This window comes from Phocoena sinus, chromosome 1, assembly GCF_008692025.1.
Source record: "Phocoena sinus isolate mPhoSin1 chromosome 1, mPhoSin1.pri, whole genome shotgun sequence".
In the NCBI taxonomy this organism is placed as follows: Eukaryota; Metazoa; Chordata; class Mammalia; order Artiodactyla; family Phocoenidae; genus Phocoena; species Phocoena sinus.
The window spans coordinates 18,628,278-18,646,763 of record NC_045763.1 but is presented as its reverse complement, the minus strand read 5'-3'; the positions used below and the strand labels follow the sequence as shown (position 1 = coordinate 18,646,763).

The window sequence follows — 18,486 nt, the reverse complement described above, 5'->3', positions numbered from 1 at the left end:
AAGTTTTGGTGCTGTGGAAGCATAACAAAACACTTATCATGTCTTGTTCTCTCCCTAGCTAAAATCTGAGTCCCTTGAAAACAGGGATAGTGCCTTCTCTGCCTCTCCTGAGAATGCCAGTCAGTGCACTTACTAGTTGGATATCCACCCACCCAGTAACCACAGTAACTACTTACAAAATGCAAATTTGATCGTATCTTCCTGCTTAAAATCCTTCAAAAGCATTGCTATTAGGATAGCTGTTATTAACGTGTTCTCCAAAGCCCTGTGGTACAGTCCCTGTCAATCTCTCCCATCTTAGTAAGAAGACTCCTTCTAACTCCCTGCCGGCTCTCCAGTCATTGTGGCCTTCTTTTCATCTCTCTAAAACAATGTTTTCAAACATTTCTAATTGCAGCCTACAGAAAGAATTTTATTTTATAGTGCAACCTAGCTTGTTATGCATTAACAAACAAAAGTTTTGTAAAGCAGTACAGTACTTAGCTTTACTACTTATACAATGTACTCTGATATTTTCTATTCTATTTCTTTGAAAAAGTACCCACTAAATTGATATTATTACCAATGCGGTACAACACACATTTTGAAAAACACTGCTCTGGGCATTCAATTTCTTTGCCTCGGGTCCTCCGCATATGCTATGCTCTGTCGGGAAAGTTTTTCTTGTATCCTTTTTACCTGGGTAAATTTTACTCATTCTTCAATCAAAGGATGCTTCTCTCTCTGGAGTCGACTGCCTGCATTTAAGTCCTGAAGGTCGTGATGAATGAGTTAATACATGCAAATAACTCAGAACAGTGCGTGGCGAATAGTAATGCTTCATCTTATTAATGCGGAAGGTAATTCTACAACTATTCGTGTGACTGTTAATATCTGTCTTCCCACATCTCCCAGACTACAAACCCATTAAGTCAGAGACTGTGGTTAATTTTTGTTGATCTTTATAGTCCTAGCGCCTCACTTCGTCTGGCACACAAAGGGCGCGCATAAACAACGGCTAGGGAAGCACTGCCCAGAAGAAATAAAAACGTAGACAGACTGGGCACGGAGCCAGCGTAGGGCGTCACCACGGCGCTCCAGAGGCCCCGCCCCACAGGCGGGGCCCCGCCCACCTGGCTGTCGTGGTCACGTGGGGCTCCGCTGGGTTGCCGCCGGGGAAGCTGGGTGAAGATGGCGACAGTGAAGAAGGCGCTCATGTGGAGACTGGTGGGCTCGGCGTCCCTCCGGGCTGTAAGTGCCCCAGCCCACCCAGGGGCGGTCCTGAAGGCACCGTGATGGTCAGGGTCGGGGGCTTGGCCCATAGCGGCTGCTCTCTGAGAGGCGAAGCCGGACAGCTCATCAGGCCAGGAGGGTTAGGAGGGCTTTGGAATCTTGGACCCTCTCTGACTCGTCCAAATCCCTTGAGGGGCATGGGGAAACTGAGGCCCAGAGATGGGGAGCGACTCGCCCGGGTTGTGGAGACCTGGGTCGCCATCCCAGGCGTCCTCATTCCCTGGCCAAGGCTCTTTCTGGTGACCCTGGCATGTGTCTCCCTGTAACTGAGCTTCAGACTTCCCCAAGTCCCTCATTAAGGAAAATCATGATTACCCTGCCAGTTCGAGTGGAGAAACCTAGGTCATCCCCCTCCGTCCGTCTCCATTTCCAGCTCTTGTTGCATTTGGGGACGCTTGGCGAGCTATCCCAGCGTGCTGAGCAGGACTTAGATCGCGTGTGGCCAGTTGTGATTCCCTTGGAATTGTACTTTGGGCCAGTTTGATCCTGGTGTTTCCATCTCTCGCCCATGCTCAGTGAGTGGAAGGAAAGTGTAGGAGACCTAATTGTATAAAGGGTTGAATACATTGTGTTGGGTAAAGCTCGAGCTGAGATGTCCCAGTGGTTCTGAAGCCACTTTTGCGGTTGAGTGACAGGTCTCTAAACCCTGGTTTTCTTGACTATGACGTGAGAAAACATTACCTCACGGTTGGTTTGGAGAGTAAGGAAAACGTAAGTAAAGCATTTAACATTGTTCTAGCTCTTAGTAAGTGATTGCTCAGTTGTTGCCTTAGAGTTTAGGAGGAGTTTAAACTGGTAAAAATTACACTGCCTTGGCAGTAGGGGCGCCTCTCAGAAAACCACTTCAGTGTCTGCTAGACCACCTTCCCCCACCGATTGCTCATTGCAAATAAATCCAGTAAGTCCAGCTTGAAAAGTTAAGAAAATTAAATGAGATGGTGGATGCAAATGTGATTTGAAAAAATTCCTGGTGTAATGAAATGCTAGTAGTAGTCCCTCCCTCCATGGGGTAGCTTGCACAGACTTGATGTCAGAACCAGACGGTTAAATCCAAACTTTCTCACTTCCTACCTGTGTGATTTGGGGTTTTCTGAGGCTGTTTCCTCCTCTATGGAATTGGAATAGTGATAGTTCCTGTCATGTAGGGACTAAATGAGGTGCTGATGTCTGGAAGTTAGCACTGGGCTTTAGTCAGTTTTAGCTATTGATAAAGGTACCACAGCTCAGGAGGCTGTGACCCAGGATTTGTGTGGTTAGAGGGGATTATTTCTATGCAGAACTTTACAGAGGGAATGAATTGGGTGTTTAACCAAGGCGAGAGAAGACGGGGGGACCGAAGGGTGGCAGAGGCAACATGGCCTAGGGGTTAAGAGCATAGGCTCTAGATCCACACTGCTGGGTTCAGATATGAGCTCAGTGACTAGCTAACCATGTGACCTTGGGAAAATTACTTAATCTCCTTGGACTTCAGATTTCTCACAGTAAAATGGGGATTATAATTGTTCCTACCTAATAAGGTTGTTGAGAGGATAGTATGGGTTAATATGTAAAAGGCTCTTTTTTTTTTTTTTTTTTTTTTTTTTGCGGTACGCGGGCCTCTTACTGCTGTGGTCTCTCCAGACGCACAGGCTCAGCAGCCATGGCTCACGGACCCAGCCGCTCCGCGGCATGTGGGATCTTCCTGGACCGGGGCACGAACCCATGTCCCCTGCATTAGCAGGCAGACTCTCAATCACTGCGCCACCAGGGAAGCCCCGTAAAAGGCTCTTTTAAGTGCCTGGCAAATAGTAAATGCTTCAATAATAGTAAATGCTTGCTTTGTTGTTAGTATGAAGAGTTGTTATGGGGAAGGAAGTAGAATTGAGTTTATTCTGTTCTCACAAAAGGAACTTGGAAACAGGTTTTACATTCTTTCAACAACATTCACTGGTTATTTATTGAGCCCATATTAGGTAGCAAGGCCTTGGAAACATAACAATGAATAAAACAAAGTCCCTGCCTCATGGAGCTTACATTCCAGTGCGATCCTTTTAGGGTAGTGTACCAGCAGAGGCTGAACATACCTTTTGGAGGGATATTCAACTTGCAGGGACCTTCCAACCTAGCCTATTGACATCCTAAAATTCAGTGGCTCATCACCTTAGTCTCTAGGAAGCTTTACTGGCTAAAACCAAAGCCAATTCAGGTGAGTTGTTTAAGTTCCAGCTGATTCATAGCTGGGAATATTTCCTTCCTTAAGGGTTTCAGGAATTTGGGATCCTTGTCAGATTCTGAGTACCCCTCTCCCCTTGCCCCATTGCAATATGTTTATCCAGAGCAAATCTGGTAAAATGTAATTAATTTAAACAGTATTAAGTAGTACTAAGAAGAATAGAGGAAAGAGGGGAAAAAAGCCTTGTATTACTCGGTGGTGGTGGGGAGGGGGAGATTTCCTATAGAGGACTTTATATAGGACAGACTTTACACAGAGGAGACTCGGGGCCTTTTTTTAATGTCTTCAACTGCTGAAGGTTTTATCTCCTCTCAGACTCACTCTCCTTGTCATCACCCAGCCTATTACAAGAGAACAGAGCCCCGTTACAAGAGAACAGAGCCCCGTCCATCCCCACAACCCCACAAAGTCCAAGACTGCTTCTCACCACACTCAGTAATTGCCCTCCTCTGGGGCAGGTATGCCCTTCATGCATTTATTTGTTGTTTTAATAACTATTTAATGAGTGCCTCCTTTGTGCCAAGCACAGTGTCAAACGTGAGAGAAAGTGGAGGTTACGACAAAGTCGCTCATAGATCATACATTCTACTGGAGGAATCATTGAGCAGGCATTATTTGCAGTGCTCTCAAGGAAGTAATTATAGTCCTGAAATAGAAAATAATGAGGGTGAGGGGATTGGCAGCTTTACAAAGGGTAGTCAGAGGGGCCTATCTATGACTGAAAGATGAGAGGGAGCCAGATGTGGGAAGGGCCAGGTGAAGAGCATCCTGGGCAGAGGAACTGTAAGCCCTGAGGCCCTGCTATGGGAGAGAGGCTGGTGGGTCTGGAGTATAGTGACCCATCTGAGGGGTAAGTGCAGAACAGTAGGAACCAGTAATGAGTTCTCGGAGATTGGCAGGAGTCAGATGATAAGAATCTTATAGGCCATGGTGAGTGGGAAAGGAATGAGTCAGGTTTCTGGCTTAGGCAACAGGGTGTATGTGATGCTTCTTACTGAGATAGGAAGACTCAAGTCGGACTGGGCTTTAGGAGTAATTAAAGTTCTGTTTAGGGACATCTGTGTTTGAGAGCACAAATGGGTTTGTTTAAAAAGGCCTAGGGGGGCTTCCCTGGTGGCGCAGTGGTTGAGAGTCCGCCTGCCGATGCAGGGGACACGGGTTCGTGCCCCGGTCTGGGAAGATCCCACATGCCGCGGAGCGGCTGGGCCCGTGAGCCATGGCCGCTGAGCCTGCGCGTCCGGAGCCTGTGCTCTGCAACGGGAGAGGCCACAGCAGTGAGACGCCCGCGTACCGCAAAAAAAAAAAAAAAAAAGCCTAGGGACTTCCCTGGTGGTGCAGTGGTTAAGACGCCACACTCCCAATACAGGGTGGCCCGGGTTCGATCCTTGGTCAGGGAGCTAGATCCCACATGCATGCCGCAACTAAGGAGCCCATATGCCGTAACTAAGGAGCCGATGAGCCACAACTAAGACCCAGCGCAACCAACTAAATAAATATTTTTTTTAAAATAATTTAAAAAAATAAAAACCTAAATACTCAACTGTCAGGTGGTTGGAAATGGGTCTGGACTAAAGGAGAGTTGGAAATGGCCCTGTACTGGGAGCATGAATCACTTACTCCAGAGGTCCCCAACCCTCGGGCCATGGACCAGCATCGGTCTGTGGCCTGTTAGGAACCAGGCCGCACAGCAGGAGGTGAGCGGTGGGCAAGTGAGTGAAGCTTCATCCGCCGCTCCGAATCACTCCCATTACCGCCTGAGCTCCGCCTCCTGTCAGATCAGCGGCAGCATTAGATTCTTACAGGAGCGCGAGCCCTACTGTGAACTGCACATGCGAGGGATCTAGGTTGCTCGCTCCTTGTGAGAATCTAATGCCTGATGATCTGATGTGGAGCTGAGGCGGTGATGCTAGCGCTGGGGAGCAGCTGCAAATACAGATTATCATTAGCAGAGAGGTTTGACTGCACAGAGACCATAATAAATCAGTTGCTTGCAGACTCATATCAAAACCCTATCAGTGAGTGGCAAGTGACAAACTGCATCTTATGGAGTAGACTGGACATAAGCCACACACTTCAAGTGTCACTGTCTCCCATCGCCCCCAGATGGGACCACCTAGTTGCAGGAAAACAAGCTCAGGGATCCCACTGATTCTGCATTACGATGAGTTGCATAATTATTTCAGTATATATTACAATGTAATAATAGAAATAAATGTAATGTGCTTGAATCGTCCCGAAACCATCCCCTCCCCCACACACACAGTCTGTGGAAAAATTGTCTTCCACGAAACCAGTCCCTGGTGCCAACAAGGTTGGGGACTGCTGTCTTATTCTATTCCTGTTTCTAAGTGAATTTTTTTTGTTGTTCTTGATTCTAAAACAGAGCAAATGTGAATTAAAGGGTGAGAAATATTGCTTCTTGTCTCAGTATTAGTGAAGATGGATACATTCTTTAAGATTTGCCCCCCTGGAGAATTGTGACAATTTCCTCCTGTTACTTTTTGTTTCCTCTTTTAAACCGAAGGTTAGCACCTCATCTGTGGGTACTTTCCCAAAGCAAGTGAAAATTGTGGAGGTTGGTCCCCGAGACGGACTACAAAATGAAAAGGTAAGGATGGAAATCAACCAAAAAAGTTTTTGCAGGCTTCGAGAGTTCCACGGGGGGGGGGTGCAGAACTATACCCAACGTAGAGCCGGGTCGGGGAGGCCAGGCAGGCACCTGTGACAGTTCAGCCACAAGTGTTGTAACCCCGGGTCCACCTTAAGGCCCTGTGGGGGTGGGGGTGGGGGCGGACGGTAAGTGCTGCAGGAGTGCAGAGGGAAGGTGAGGGCGTGCCTTTGATCCAGCAATTGCACATAAGGGGATTTGTCCAAAGGAAGCCATGAAAGTCACATGCAAAGATTTAGCCTTGCGGATGTTCCTTAAAACCCTGTTGTAACAGCAGAACAGTTGGAAACAACCTAAATGTTCAGTAGGAGGAAAGAGAACTCAAATCCATTAATGACTTCATAAAATGGAATATTGTGAAGCCGTTAATAATATAGGAGTATATTAAGATGTAATCAGATTATAAGATAGTGTCTCTCTCTATATATATTTAATCTTATACTTTGTGTGTAAGAAACAAAAAAGTTTATATATGTGTGGGAGCATCTGCCTAGAAAAGGATCATAGAACAGTGCTGTCCAGTAGAACTTCCTGTGAAGACAGAAGTGTTCTAGGCTTGAGCTGTCCCGTACAGTAGCCACTAGACACTTGTAGCTGTTGAGCACTTGAAATGTGACTAGTGTGGCTGGGGAATTGAATTTTTTAATGTAATTTTAATTAATTAAAATTTAAATAGCCACGTATGGCTCATGTCTAATGTACTGGACTGCACAGATCTAGAAAGTTACCTATCAGGGTATTAAGAGTGTTATCTCTGGGAGGTTTTAAGGGTGGTTTTCTTTTGTTTTTGGCATGTTTTTCTGAAATAATCATGTATTAATTATTTTTTCAATAAGAAAACCTCTTAAAAAAATTTTTTTTAAAGCATGATCAGCCTACCTTTAATAGTGAGTGTTGGTTGGAAACAATAAGCTGTAAACTCTCTGAGGACAGGATCATGTCTGTTCTGCTCACCGCTGTATCTGTAACTCCTAGCACAATCCTTGGAACATAGAAGGCTCTCAAAAATTACTTGTGGAATAGATTAAATTAAAGCAGTGGGAGAGAAATTGGGGGTGGAAGGGCCTGGCGAGAAGGACTTGGAGTTTTTAGGATTTTTGACCTAATCCTGTAAGTACTAGGGAGCCATGGAAGGCTTTTGAGCAGGAGAGTGAGATAATGGAGACTGTTTTAGAAGGATTCCTGTGTGGGAGGAATTGGTAGAGTGACTCTGACCATGCCGTAACATACATGGGATAATGATGGTAGATTTGGAGATAGGAGTCCACAGAGTCTGGTGAGCAGCTAGACATGGTGAGGGACAGAGAAGCAGTAGGCTGATCATGTGAGGATGAGATCCTGTGCCAGCTGAGAGACAGAAGGGGGAGGGTGTGACCCTTTGGAGGCCACATCTCATAGGACCCAGAAGGTTAGTCATCTCTGCCCTTTCAGGCCATGGCACTTTGTTTATGATGGAGTCATAAAGCAACAAAAATTTAGTTTAAAAGTCTATATGACAGGAAAATATTGTCTCCATGTCAGTATTAACTCATTTTCAAGTGAGAAACTGCTTCCACTGCAAAATGCTATCTGTAGAATTCGAAGACAAGCCTTGTTCTGCACCTGTTGGCCAGGATTACATGTGAATTCATGTTAGTGTTTGAAAGTTGAGATAGTGAAGTGCTTGCTGTAGTAAAAGCTTTGAACTAACAGGCTGCATTCTGAGACCATTTTATTACTGACTTTGCCAACCTGTCTTTTCTGGTTTTTCTCTGCATTACAGAATATTGTACCTACTCCAATGAAAATCAAACTGATAGACATGCTTTCCGAAGCAGGACTCCCTGTTATAGAAGCCACCAGCTTTGTGTCTCCCAAATGGGTTCCCCAGGTGAGCCCCAGCCCTCAGGCATGTCTCGGATGAGAGGGATGTAAAGTTTTGCACTTGCCCCGGAAGTCAGTAGAAGTCAGGAACGTAGGTTTCCAGGTCTCTGGCTTTGAGAGCTCTCTGTGCTTCATAGTAGCATGTGCAGCAAAAGAGCATGCCCCGGGAGGGAGGTGGCTTGGATTCAGTCTTGGCCCTGCCCCGACTTGCGTGGTGAGCTTGGTGAGGCCTTCCGCTCTCCAGCTTCAAGATGACCTCTCAGGTCTCTTCTGGCTCTAAGAAGTCTAGAATCTCTAGGCCTTTCTAGAGATGTGGCTTCTGCGTTTGTGAAGGGGAAAGACTGGCGACTCCTGCTTCACAGAGATAGTCAAGTGGGAAGAAAGATCCTGTTCCAACTGAGTTAGATGGCACTGAGCACGGTGCCCGGCTCGGAGCACGTTCTCAGCAAATGGCTACAAGTACCATTGCTGCAGTTGCTCCTTATGTAGAGTTGACAGTGTTAGCCGTGTGGAGAGACTGGGGATCTCACCCATGCCAAGGAGCCTTCTCGCTCATGAGCAGTCAAACAAATAGTAAGAGCATTGGGGAGACTCAGCTCTGCGAGAGGACTCATTCTGCAAGGGTCCTGGAGAACAGAGATTTTGTGCTAAAACGTTTTTCTCTACCTGAACTCTGCCTGCCCTTGGCGGTGACTTGGCAGTGTCTCCTTTGGCTCTCAGATGGCTGACCACGCTGAAGTCATGAAGGGCATCCAGAAATTTCCCGGCATCAGCTACCCAGTGCTGACCCCAAATTTCAAAGGCTTCCAGGCAGCGGTAAGAGACCTGTTTTTGGTGGGGGCCCCTGAAATGAGATTGATGGCATTGGCCTCTGTCTTGTCCCTGGGCTCAGTCCCTGTCCCAGGATGTCTGTCTGAATGACTTGTCTCCAGCAGTGATGGGCACCATCAGACAGACCTGGGGGCAGTCCTGGCACTGCCACTCCCAGCTCTCTGATCTTGACAAGCTGCTAAACCTCTCTGAGCCTCAGGTTCTGCCTATAAAATAAGGTTAATGATGGTACCTAACATTGTGAGGATTTCAGAAGATAGGATGCACATGAGTTGCTTAGTAAGAGCCTGGTAGAAGATAAGTGCTTAATAAACGTTAGCTCTTGTTGTTGTTGCCCATCTCCTCTTTAAAAAAAGGTGATCGAGCTCTCCACAAGAGTTAAAGGTGGTTGCTAGTATCTGTCAACTTTCTTATAATTTTACATGAGAACGTCATCGGAGATGTTGATTCTGAATTTAGGCAAAAAGCTTCTTTTAAGAGTGACTTCCAGGGCTTCCCTGGTGGCGCAGTGGTTGAGAGTCTGCCTGCCGATGCAGGGGACACGGGTTCGTGCCCCGGTCCGGGATGATCCCACATGCCGCGGAGCGGCTGGGCCCGTGAGCCATGGCCGCTGAGCCTGCACGTCCGGAGCCTGTGCTCCGCAACGGGAGAGGCCACAACAGTGAGAGGCCCGCGTACCGCAAAAAAAAAAAAAGAGTGACTTCCAGGGTGGTGACGGCAGCAGCAGTGTTGGTCCTTGGGGAAGGCCAAGGCTTCTTTTTTATTGAGATATAACTCACTGTATTAATTTCCTAGGGCTGCCATTATAAAATATGAAAAATCTAGGTGGCTTAAAACAATAGAAGTGTATTCTCTCACAGTTCTGGAGGCTAGAAGTCATAAATCAAGGTGTCAGTAGGGTTGGTTCCTTCTTTTTTTTTTTTAAATTTATTTATGTATTTATTTTTGGTTGCGTTGGGTCTTTGTTGCTGTGCGTGGGCTTTCTCTAGTTGCAGCGAGCAGGGGCTACTCTCCGTTCTGGTGCGCAGGCTTCTCATTATGATGGCTTCTCTTGTTGCAGACCATGGGCTCTAGGCATGCGGGCTCAGTAGTTTTGGCTCACGGGCTCTAGGTGTGTGGGCTCAGTAGTTGTGGCTCGGGGGCTCTAAAGTGCAGGTTCAGTAGTTGTGGCTCACGGGCTTAGTTGCTCCGCGGCATGTGGGATCTTCCCGGACCAGGGCTCGAACCCATGTCCCCTGCGTTGGCAGGTGTATTCTTAACCACTGCACCACCAGGGAAGCCCAGGTTGGTTCCTCTGAGGTCTCTGAGAGAGAATCTTTCCACGCCTCTCTCCTAGTTTCTGGTGATGATTGGCAATCCTCAGTGTTCCTCCGCTTTTAGGTGCGTCACTCCAGTATCTGCTTCCCCCTCGCTGGCCTTTCCTCTGTGTCTGTCTTCACATGGGCGCAATCGTATAAGGGAAGAGGGACTAATGTGACTTCATCTTAGCTATTACATCTACAATGACCCTATTGCCAAACAAGGTCATGTTCTGAGGTACTGGGGGTCAGCATTTCAACATGTCTTTGGGAAGGACACAAATCAACTTATAATATTCATATATCATAAAATTCACCATTAGACAAAGGTTTTTGCCACTCTGTGTGGGTATTCCTTGAAGAGAAAAATGCTGAAAGGAATTCACCTGGCCGTTGGCAGGTTGCTGCCGGAGCCAAGGAAGTGGCTGTCTTTGGAGCTGCCTCCGAGCTCTTCAGCAAGAAGAACATCAACTGCTCCATAGATGAGAGCGTGCAGCGGTTTGACGAAATCTTGAAGGCAGCTCGGGCAGCCAGTATCCCTGTGCGGGGGTGAGTCTGACCACATTGGTGCTGCCTCTCTTTATTTCCTCAGTACCATTCTGGAATAGGGCCAGGCTCTAACTCCAGTGACCATGCCTCACAGACTCCTTATCCTGGGTGCAGGCAGCCCAAGCTCCACACCCAGACATCTTTTCCCAAGTAAATTTGGTCAGAAGAAATCCTGGCAAGTGCTTTCTCCAAACCTGATTTTTGGGTCAGTTCACCAGAGGAATCTAGCAGGACAGACACTAAACAGGGTTTGTGGAGGTCAGTTTAATCCTGGCTCCACCACCAACTCTTCACACATCCCTGAGGAATCCCCTTGGCCTCTAAGACGTCTCCGACATCACGTCTTTAATAGCAGTAGTGACAGGCGTTGTCCATGTATTATCTAATTGTAGCGTCACAATCGCCCAGCAAGGAGGCCTCTGTCCCCACTTCCAGATGACAAAATTGAGGCTCAGGAAGGATGAAGAGTCTGCTGTAAGGTCACACAGCAAACTGCAGCCAGAACGCTGTTTCAGGAATACACATCTGATCACATCACTCCCTGGTTAAAAACCTGGGAGTGACTCAACTCCAGGCTTTTCGACGTGGTTTACAAGCCCCTGCATTTTTCAGCCCCTGTCACTCTCTGCAGCTCACATCCCTCTTCTGGCCCTGCTTCCTCAGCACACCGCAGTCCGGCCAGCTGGACTTTCTTCCCATTTGTCACATGGCCCAGTTCTCTCCTGCCTCTGGGCCTTTGCACGTGCTTTCTGTAGACTCAGGACACTCTTCCTTCTACATCCTACTTGTCAGGGCTAACTCCTGCTCATCTTCAGGTCCTCTCATGGATGCCAGTTTCTCCACGAAGCTTTCTCTTCCCTTAGGTGGAGTTGGTGTCCCTCCTCTGGGCTCCCAGAGTCCCCTGAACATCCTCTAACAAAGCACTTACCTGCTTGTTAAATTCTCCTCTGCCTCCCATCGCCCACTAGACTCTGCTCTCCGTGAGGGCAGAGCCCACCTCAGTCCCTGCTGTACTCCCTCTCCCAGCTCTGGGCCTAGCACATAGTAGGTGCTCAGGAACCGACGGGCGGATAGATGGATGGGGAAGCAAGGGCATGTCAGGTCTTCCTGACTCCCAAGCCTGTGCTCTTTCCTCAGTATTTCTTTAGCTTTTCTGTGCTCAGCAGTGATTGGAGAGTAAGAAGAAGGATTAAGATGGAGAAATACACTGAGATGTTTGAGTCTGAGATGTATTTATCCAGCGGACATTTATTATGCCTCATAATACGCAGAGTACTTTGTAAGACTCTAAAAGGTTTTAATGGAGCCTCAGCCTGAATGGGGTGGGTGGACATAGAAGCTGGCTACACCCAAGATCCAGACTCCTCACCGTAACTCGCAAGACCCAAGATCAAGCCGGTGGCCTCCTCTCCAACCTCATGTTGTACTTCTTTGCCCCTTGCTGCCCATACCTCAGCTGTTTTGTCCTTTGTTCTGTGTCTTGAACACACCTACTCTTCGGTCTCAGGGACCCTACGCTGGTTCTTCTCTCTGCCCGGAACATGGCTCTCCTCCCATCTCAGCTCCAGCTTCGCGTCCTCACAGAGGTCTTCTGGGCCATCCTACTGTTGTTGGCCTCCTCTGGTTGCTCCTGTCACACTTCCCTTGTCTTTCCTTCATAGCACGTCACTTTTTGAGATTATGTCCTTCCCTTATTAGACTTTTTGTTTGTTTGTTTGCTTGCTGTACGCGGGCCTCTCACCGCTGCGGCCTCTCCCGTTGCGGAGCACAGGCTCCGGACGCGCAGGCTCAGCGGCCATGGCTCACGGGCCCAGCCTCTCTGGGGCATGTGGGATCTTCCTGGACCGGGGCACGAACCCGTGTCCCCTGCATCGGCAGGCGGACTCCCAACCACTGCGCCACCAGGGAAGCCCTAGATCACTCTTTTATCGCTGTCTGCCTACCTGAAACCTTAAGCTCTGTGGCGGTGGGGATCTTTTCAGTCTTGCTCACTGCGCTTCCCCAGTGCCTGGCACACTGTGGGCAGCTCGGTATATATCAGTTGAATAAATGAGTGTTTGAACCCTCTGGCCACTCAGCCGGAGCAGCCGGTCCCTTGGCCCTCGGCTGGCCCAGCTTTTTCGTTCCCGCTTTGCTTTCACCCGTCCTTAGTCCTCTCCCGAGCGTGGCCCCACTCCGTGCGGCTCCGCTGGCTGCCCATAGTGCCCTCTTTAGCTTCTTCTCCCCCTTGGTTGGTCTCTGGCTGCCTTTCTGTGTGTCGCCTGCTTCCTGAACTACAGGCCTGTTAGTTTCCTGCCCTCCCTGCTGTGGCGCTGCACTGCCCGCTCCTGGCACTGAGCAGCACTGCCTTCGCCCGCTCGCCGGCATTGAGTTAGCCTCTCAGCCAGGCCCTTGGCCTCCCGCCTGGCTTCAGGTTTGGGTGCAGGCTAACCAGGGATGTGTGTCAAGCAGCCACCCTGCCCCAGCTCTGCTGGCCAAAGAGCCCGGGGGCACTGACACCAATCCTCCCTGTTTTCCCACAGGTACGTCTCCTGTGTGCTCGGGTGCCCCTACGAAGGGAAGATCTCGCCGGCTAAAGTAGCTGAGGTGTGTGTGGGGGGGGGGATTTCGTGAGCGTTGGCTCCCGTGCCTGCCCCTGAGTGCGTAGGTTGCTGTCGCCACACTTTCATGGTGGGTCACGGATTTCATTTCTTTGCCCAGCTCCTTCCTTAAGCCCCTCTGAGAGCACAGCCCTGTGCTCACCCCTGGAGGGCCACCTCCTAGCCTGGCATGGAGTCTCCGAAGCCCCTGCCCTCTACCCCAGGGTGAAAGCCCCTGACTCAGTTTCCAGTCTGGTCAGTGGACAGGTGAGGTGAAGTGAGAACCCTCTGCAGAGGGGTTCCTTGTAGTGGCTGGAGAGCCATTGACATCCTCTGAGAATAACACAGGGCGGGAAGTGAACGTGAACAGCCCAAGAACTTATGTCATTTTGTCCTCAAAAGCACCCAGCAAATTTGGTGTTATTGTTATTCCATTTTACAGTTGAGGAAACAGACTAACTTGCCATGCAGGTTGCAAATGGTGAAACCAGGTCTCATCCCCCACCTGCGTACCTCTAAAGCCCTCTTGCTCTTCCCACACACCAGGTAGCACCCGGAAGTGAGCACTGGTAACAGTAGCAACTGCTTATTGAGAGTGGCTGCTGTCGTCCAGAATCTCAGCCTCCTGTTGCCGCCAGTCCTCCCTATATCCTGCAAAGGCTCGTCACTGTTTTTCAGAAGCAGAAGCTGAAGCTCAGGAAAGTTAGGTCCGTTGCCAAGGTCCCATAGCTAGTGAGCAGCGGAACTGGGGTTTTACTTCAGCATCACGTCACTCCCGAGCCTGCCGCTTCTGCTGCACCCGCTGCCGCCCACTGGCTGCCATGGCTCCTTGTCATTCTGCCCACATGGGCAGTCGCGGAGGGGGCTCACCGATTTCTTTATCCATCAGACCACTGTTGAGTATCACCACGTCCCTGACCCCACCTCCGCCTTCCCCCCACTTCTCCAGCACAGCAGTGTGGAGCAGCGTCTCCTCAGGTGGGGCATATACTGCTCTGGTTTTGCAGTGATTTTAGGGGTTGACAAATGCGCTTCTAAAAATTTTAATAGTTATGTACTTCTCTTAAAAATATATAACTAGCACCCCAGACCCATGATTTCACACATCTTCCTACCAAGGATAGAGCTACGCGAAAGGAATCAGTTCTACTGATTCTGGTCCCTGGGTCTGACACAGTGTGTGAAGGTGGTTAAGTGGAGGACTGGATGGAGTTTGAGGCACGCACGGGAGGAAAGCACAGGGGTTGGGGCCCCAGGGCCCGCACCCAGTGGCCAGCTCTGCTCCTTACGTCCCAGTCTCCTGACAAGTAGAAGGAGGATCGTCATTCCCACTCATAAAGTTGTAAGGAGTCTGTGGTCTGATAGGAATTTAGTGTCTCACACGTGGAGGTGTTCTGCGTAGGGTAAGGACCCCTGGCTTGAGGAATCTGGGGTCCTCCCAGCGCCTGCTTGTTTCCCCAGGTTGCCAAGAAGATGTACTCAGTGGGCTGCTATGAGATCTCTCTGGGAGACACCATTGGCGTGGGCACCCCTGGGACCATGAAGGATATGCTGTCCGCTGTCATGCATGAGGTGCCAGTGGCTGCCCTGGCTGTCCACTGCCATGACACCTATGGCCAGGCCCTGGCCAACACCTTGATGGCCCTGCAGGTAATCAGGGCATGTCCCAGAGTAGAGGCACGTGTCCATCCTCCCGAAGGGTATGGTGGCAGGACAGCTATGTTTCATTTATTCTCTCAGCAAGCATTCACTGTGGCGAAGGCCCACACCTGTGTGCCAGGCCGCGGCTGGCCATGGCGGACACAAACATGTGACCCTGCCCTGAAAGTGCTTGCATCTGTCTGTTAGGAGAGACAGTCGAGACTCAGGTGATAATCCTAAGGCACTGTAACAGATGCCACGCAGGGAGGAAGCCTGGGGCTCCGCAAGGCCCCGGTCCCAGCTGGGGAGGTCAGGGAGGATTCGCCAGGGGAGGCTTGAAGGACACGAAACAGTTAAGCAGTTGAAAAAGGGAAGCGGAAAGGTGACCAGGCAGCACTGCATTGTAAGACTAAGGTGGGGTCAGGGAGGACTCAGGTGCCCCGGCCCCGCCCTAGTACACAGGGCTGTGAGTGCGCGCGCGTGTGCCCGTGTGTAGCGAGAGCGGGCAGGAAGTAGGGAGGGAGGCAGAGGTCACTCAGAGGGAGAACCTTTAACGCTGTTCCCCAAAGATTGGACTAAGAGCTCAGATTGGGTTTCTTTTGAGGCTTGCTTCTTGCGGGCTGGCCCAGAATGAGGGTCCCATGGCCCAGCAGCCCCTTAGACGGAAATTTCCGAGTGTCTGACCACAGGCTGCCTTGCTGTAGTGATAGTCTGGGTCCAGCCGGTTGTCTTCAGGTTAGCTAGAGCAATCCGGGGCCACCTTATTTTTCCCCCTCTTTCTAGTTCTCATGTTACCTCCTTGAGGCTCATGTCTTTAAGCCAGATGATTGTATTACCTTCTGGGTCTGTTTTCTCAGAGTTGAGGTTTAAGGAGAGAGGAGAAAGTGGAACAGTCATATTAGGAAAGTGGGGCGACTGACCTAGAGAAATGGGATAGGCCCCTGTGGGGTTAGAGGCTTGATGTGGGGTGAGGGAGTGGGGGCGGGGGTGAGTGAGCACAGTAAGCAACAGGGGTCTGAAACCTCAACAGTGGGAGAGGGTTAGTTTAGGTCGGTGATCGGGAAGGGCCCCTCTGAGGAGGTGGCTCTTAGGCTGAGAAGGAGAAGGTGAGGAGTTGACCATGAAAGGAAGGAGGGTGGATATTCCTGGCAGAGGAAACAGTGTAGCATAAAAGACTCACACTGTTTTAGGAACTAAAAAGAGGAACAGTTTCTTTCAGTGGGATTTTCACGTCGACAGAATCATAAGCCAAAGAATTTCAGGCAGCAGATGGTAGGTTTACAAGAACCAGCTTTGTGGGCTCTGGTCCCCGCGGTGACAGCCACGTTTCACCATCCTTGTTTGCAGATGGGAGTGAGTGTCGTGGACTCTTCTGTGGCGGGACTCGGAGGCTGTCCCTATGCACACGGAGCATCGGGAAACTTGGCCACCGAGGACCTGGTCTACATGCTGGCCGGCTTGGGCGTTCACACGGTAATGTCACCTGCCTCCCGGTGGCGGCAGCCCTGAACTGACCAGAGCTCTGCCTGAAGCCGGAGGACAGAAGCTGCTGGGTTTGTTCAGGGTTTTTGTGGTGGTGCTGGTGCAGTTAAGAGAAGGGTGCCAAGGGATTAGGGCCGTTCTGTCATATGTTTTGGGATAACAGAGCGTGGCAGATGGAGGCCACGAGGAGGCAGGCCCTCAGTGTGAGTCTGACGGTTCAGTCTGAGGGGGCACGGGGGGTGTAGGGAAAGAGCCCTGAAAGGGTAAAGCCATGACCTGAAGCGAGTCAGTTTCCTCTGGACCTTTGTTTTGTTCTCTGAAAAATGAGGGCAGTAGAATTAGCCCCCCAGGGCTCTGCCGGAGTCAGTAAGGGCCCTCAGTGTGGGTTGGAAGCAGTGTAGCATCTGTGCTTTTGGATTAGACAGAACTGGGTTTAAAACCTAGTCCTGTCACTCACAGGCTGTGTGACCTGACAGATTACTTCACAGCTCTGGGCCTAGGAAATGGGAATAACAGCACCTATCTCACAGAGTCATTATGAGGATAAGAAAATGTGGAATGCTTGGCCCAGAGCTAAGCAGATAGTACGCATCAGTAAATAGCTATTGTTATCAAGAGGTTTTCAGTGTGGCCCTTTTAGGTTTTTTTTTTTTTTTTTTTTTTTTTTTTAATTTTCCACTTATTTATTTTTGGCTGCGTTGGGTTACGTTGCAGGGTTTCTCTAGTTGTGGAGAGCGGAGGCTACTCTTCGTTGCAGTGCGTGGGCTTCTCATTGTGGTGGCTTCTCTTGTAGCGGAGCACGGGCTCTAGAGCGCAGCCTCAGTAGCTGTGGCACACAGGCTTAGTTGCTCCGTGGCACGTGGGATCTTCCCAGACCAGGGATCGAACCTGTGTCCCCTGCACTGGCAGGCAGATTTTTATCCACTGTGCCACCAGGGAAGCCCTTAGTTGGTGTTTTTACTCCTGTTTCTCTCTGCCTCACGGTCCTTACTTCAGTATTCAGTGTTTGACCACGGTGGGCCAGGCCTGTGCTAGACTCTGGAGTTGGAGAACCCCACATGCCACGAGGACACCACCTCACAGGCAACTGGTATTCCGTCGTCAGAGGAACAAGGGCCTGGTTGTCTTCACCCTTACACAGTTTTCTGTCCAGTCTGATGTTTCCCTGGGTGTTGAGGGCATGTCGTGACTTACTGCATCCTCTAACTTGTTTCTCAAAGGGTGTGAACCTCCAGAAGCTCCTGGAAGCTGGGGCCTTTATCTGTCAAGCCCTGAACAGAAGAACCAGCTCCAAAGTGGCTCAGGCTACCTGTAAACTGTGAGCCCCTTGCCCCCCAAAGCCCTGGGGACTGTGTGGGAATAAGGACATGTGTGGATGACTCACAGATGGGCGTGTGGAAATAGGAATGAAATCAACAGGAGTAGGCACCTCACTGCCAGCTCTGCAGCTAGATCTCCTGGCGGAAAGGAGGTGGACTGGAGTTGCCTTGCCTCAGGCCCTCCCTGCCTGACCTGAGTATGAGTAAGAGGCTTGGGCAGCTGGAGGTCTCCCTTCATCATGGACCCAAAGGCCCGGGAGTTGGATGCCTAAAGGCACTTGGGAACCCAATTCTCTGACTTGGGTTGATCCTCAAGTCTCATCTCTGGGTGAATCCTGCCAGTTGGCCACTCTACACAGCTTGATGCTGCCATATCCTTGGGGCCATCGCTCGCTGACTTTGTAGGGCAAAGGGGCAGGGAGGAATTTTTCCCTCAGCTGGCAGAGGGCATTTGGTGAAGGGGTGAGGGCTGAGCTGTGGTGGCCACCTGCCAACTCCAGCACCTCTGGAAAATCTCCACTTTGTACATGATTGTTGAAAGCAGCTTATGTAATTAAAGGTTTAATGACATAACCATTCCAGTGTTCTGTGGTACAGATGTGTGTACATAGGGGAGAGAGAATAAAGCATCTTTTCAACATTTCCTCTAAGAGGAAAACACAGACTTCAGTTTATTAATCTCTGAATTTTCTCCCTCTTTCCCTTCTTGAGAATTGGGGAGGTCGATGGTAATGACAGCGCTGACCAGAGCACCCTGGGGAGGTTGTTTCTG

The 18,486-nt window shown here is 49.8% G+C and overlaps 1 protein-coding gene across 2 annotated transcripts; it reads left to right on the top strand.

Annotated features, from left to right (window-relative positions):
* The first annotated feature begins 1,085 nt into the window (after window positions 1–1,085).
* On the top strand, window positions 1,086–18,378 carry HMGCL (3-hydroxy-3-methylglutaryl-CoA lyase). Of its 2 annotated transcripts, none has more exons than XM_032631158.1 (9): window positions 1,086–1,230; window positions 6,009–6,092; window positions 7,915–8,022; window positions 8,736–8,831; window positions 10,545–10,693; window positions 13,216–13,279; window positions 14,734–14,922; window positions 16,261–16,386; window positions 17,616–18,378. In XM_032631158.1, exons 1-9 carry the CDS (start codon window positions 1,171–1,173, stop codon window positions 17,715–17,717), a joined length of 978 nt encoding a protein of 325 aa, XP_032487049.1. In that variant the 5' UTR covers window positions 1,086–1,170; the 3' UTR covers window positions 17,718–18,378. The 2 variants fall into 2 exon arrangements, with proteins under 2 accessions (XP_032487049.1, XP_032487054.1); XM_032631163.1 differs by having other exon boundaries at window positions 1,154–1,230; window positions 8,717–8,831.
* The last annotated feature ends 108 nt before the right edge of the window (window positions 18,379–18,486 follow it).

Bases quoted from the DNA above. Each gene is read 5' to 3' on its own strand.
- HMGCL (XM_032631158.1), top strand. From the start codon at position 1,171: ATGGCGACAGTGAAGAAGGCGCTCATGTGGAGACTGGTGGGCTCGGCG. The intron at 8,023-8,735 runs GTGAGCCCCAGC...TTTGGCTCTCAG, and splicing joins CTCCCAAATGGGTTCCCCAG to ATGGCTGACCACGCTGAAGT. The intron at 8,832-10,544 runs GTAAGAGACCTG...GGCCGTTGGCAG, and splicing joins TCAAAGGCTTCCAGGCAGCG to GTTGCTGCCGGAGCCAAGGA.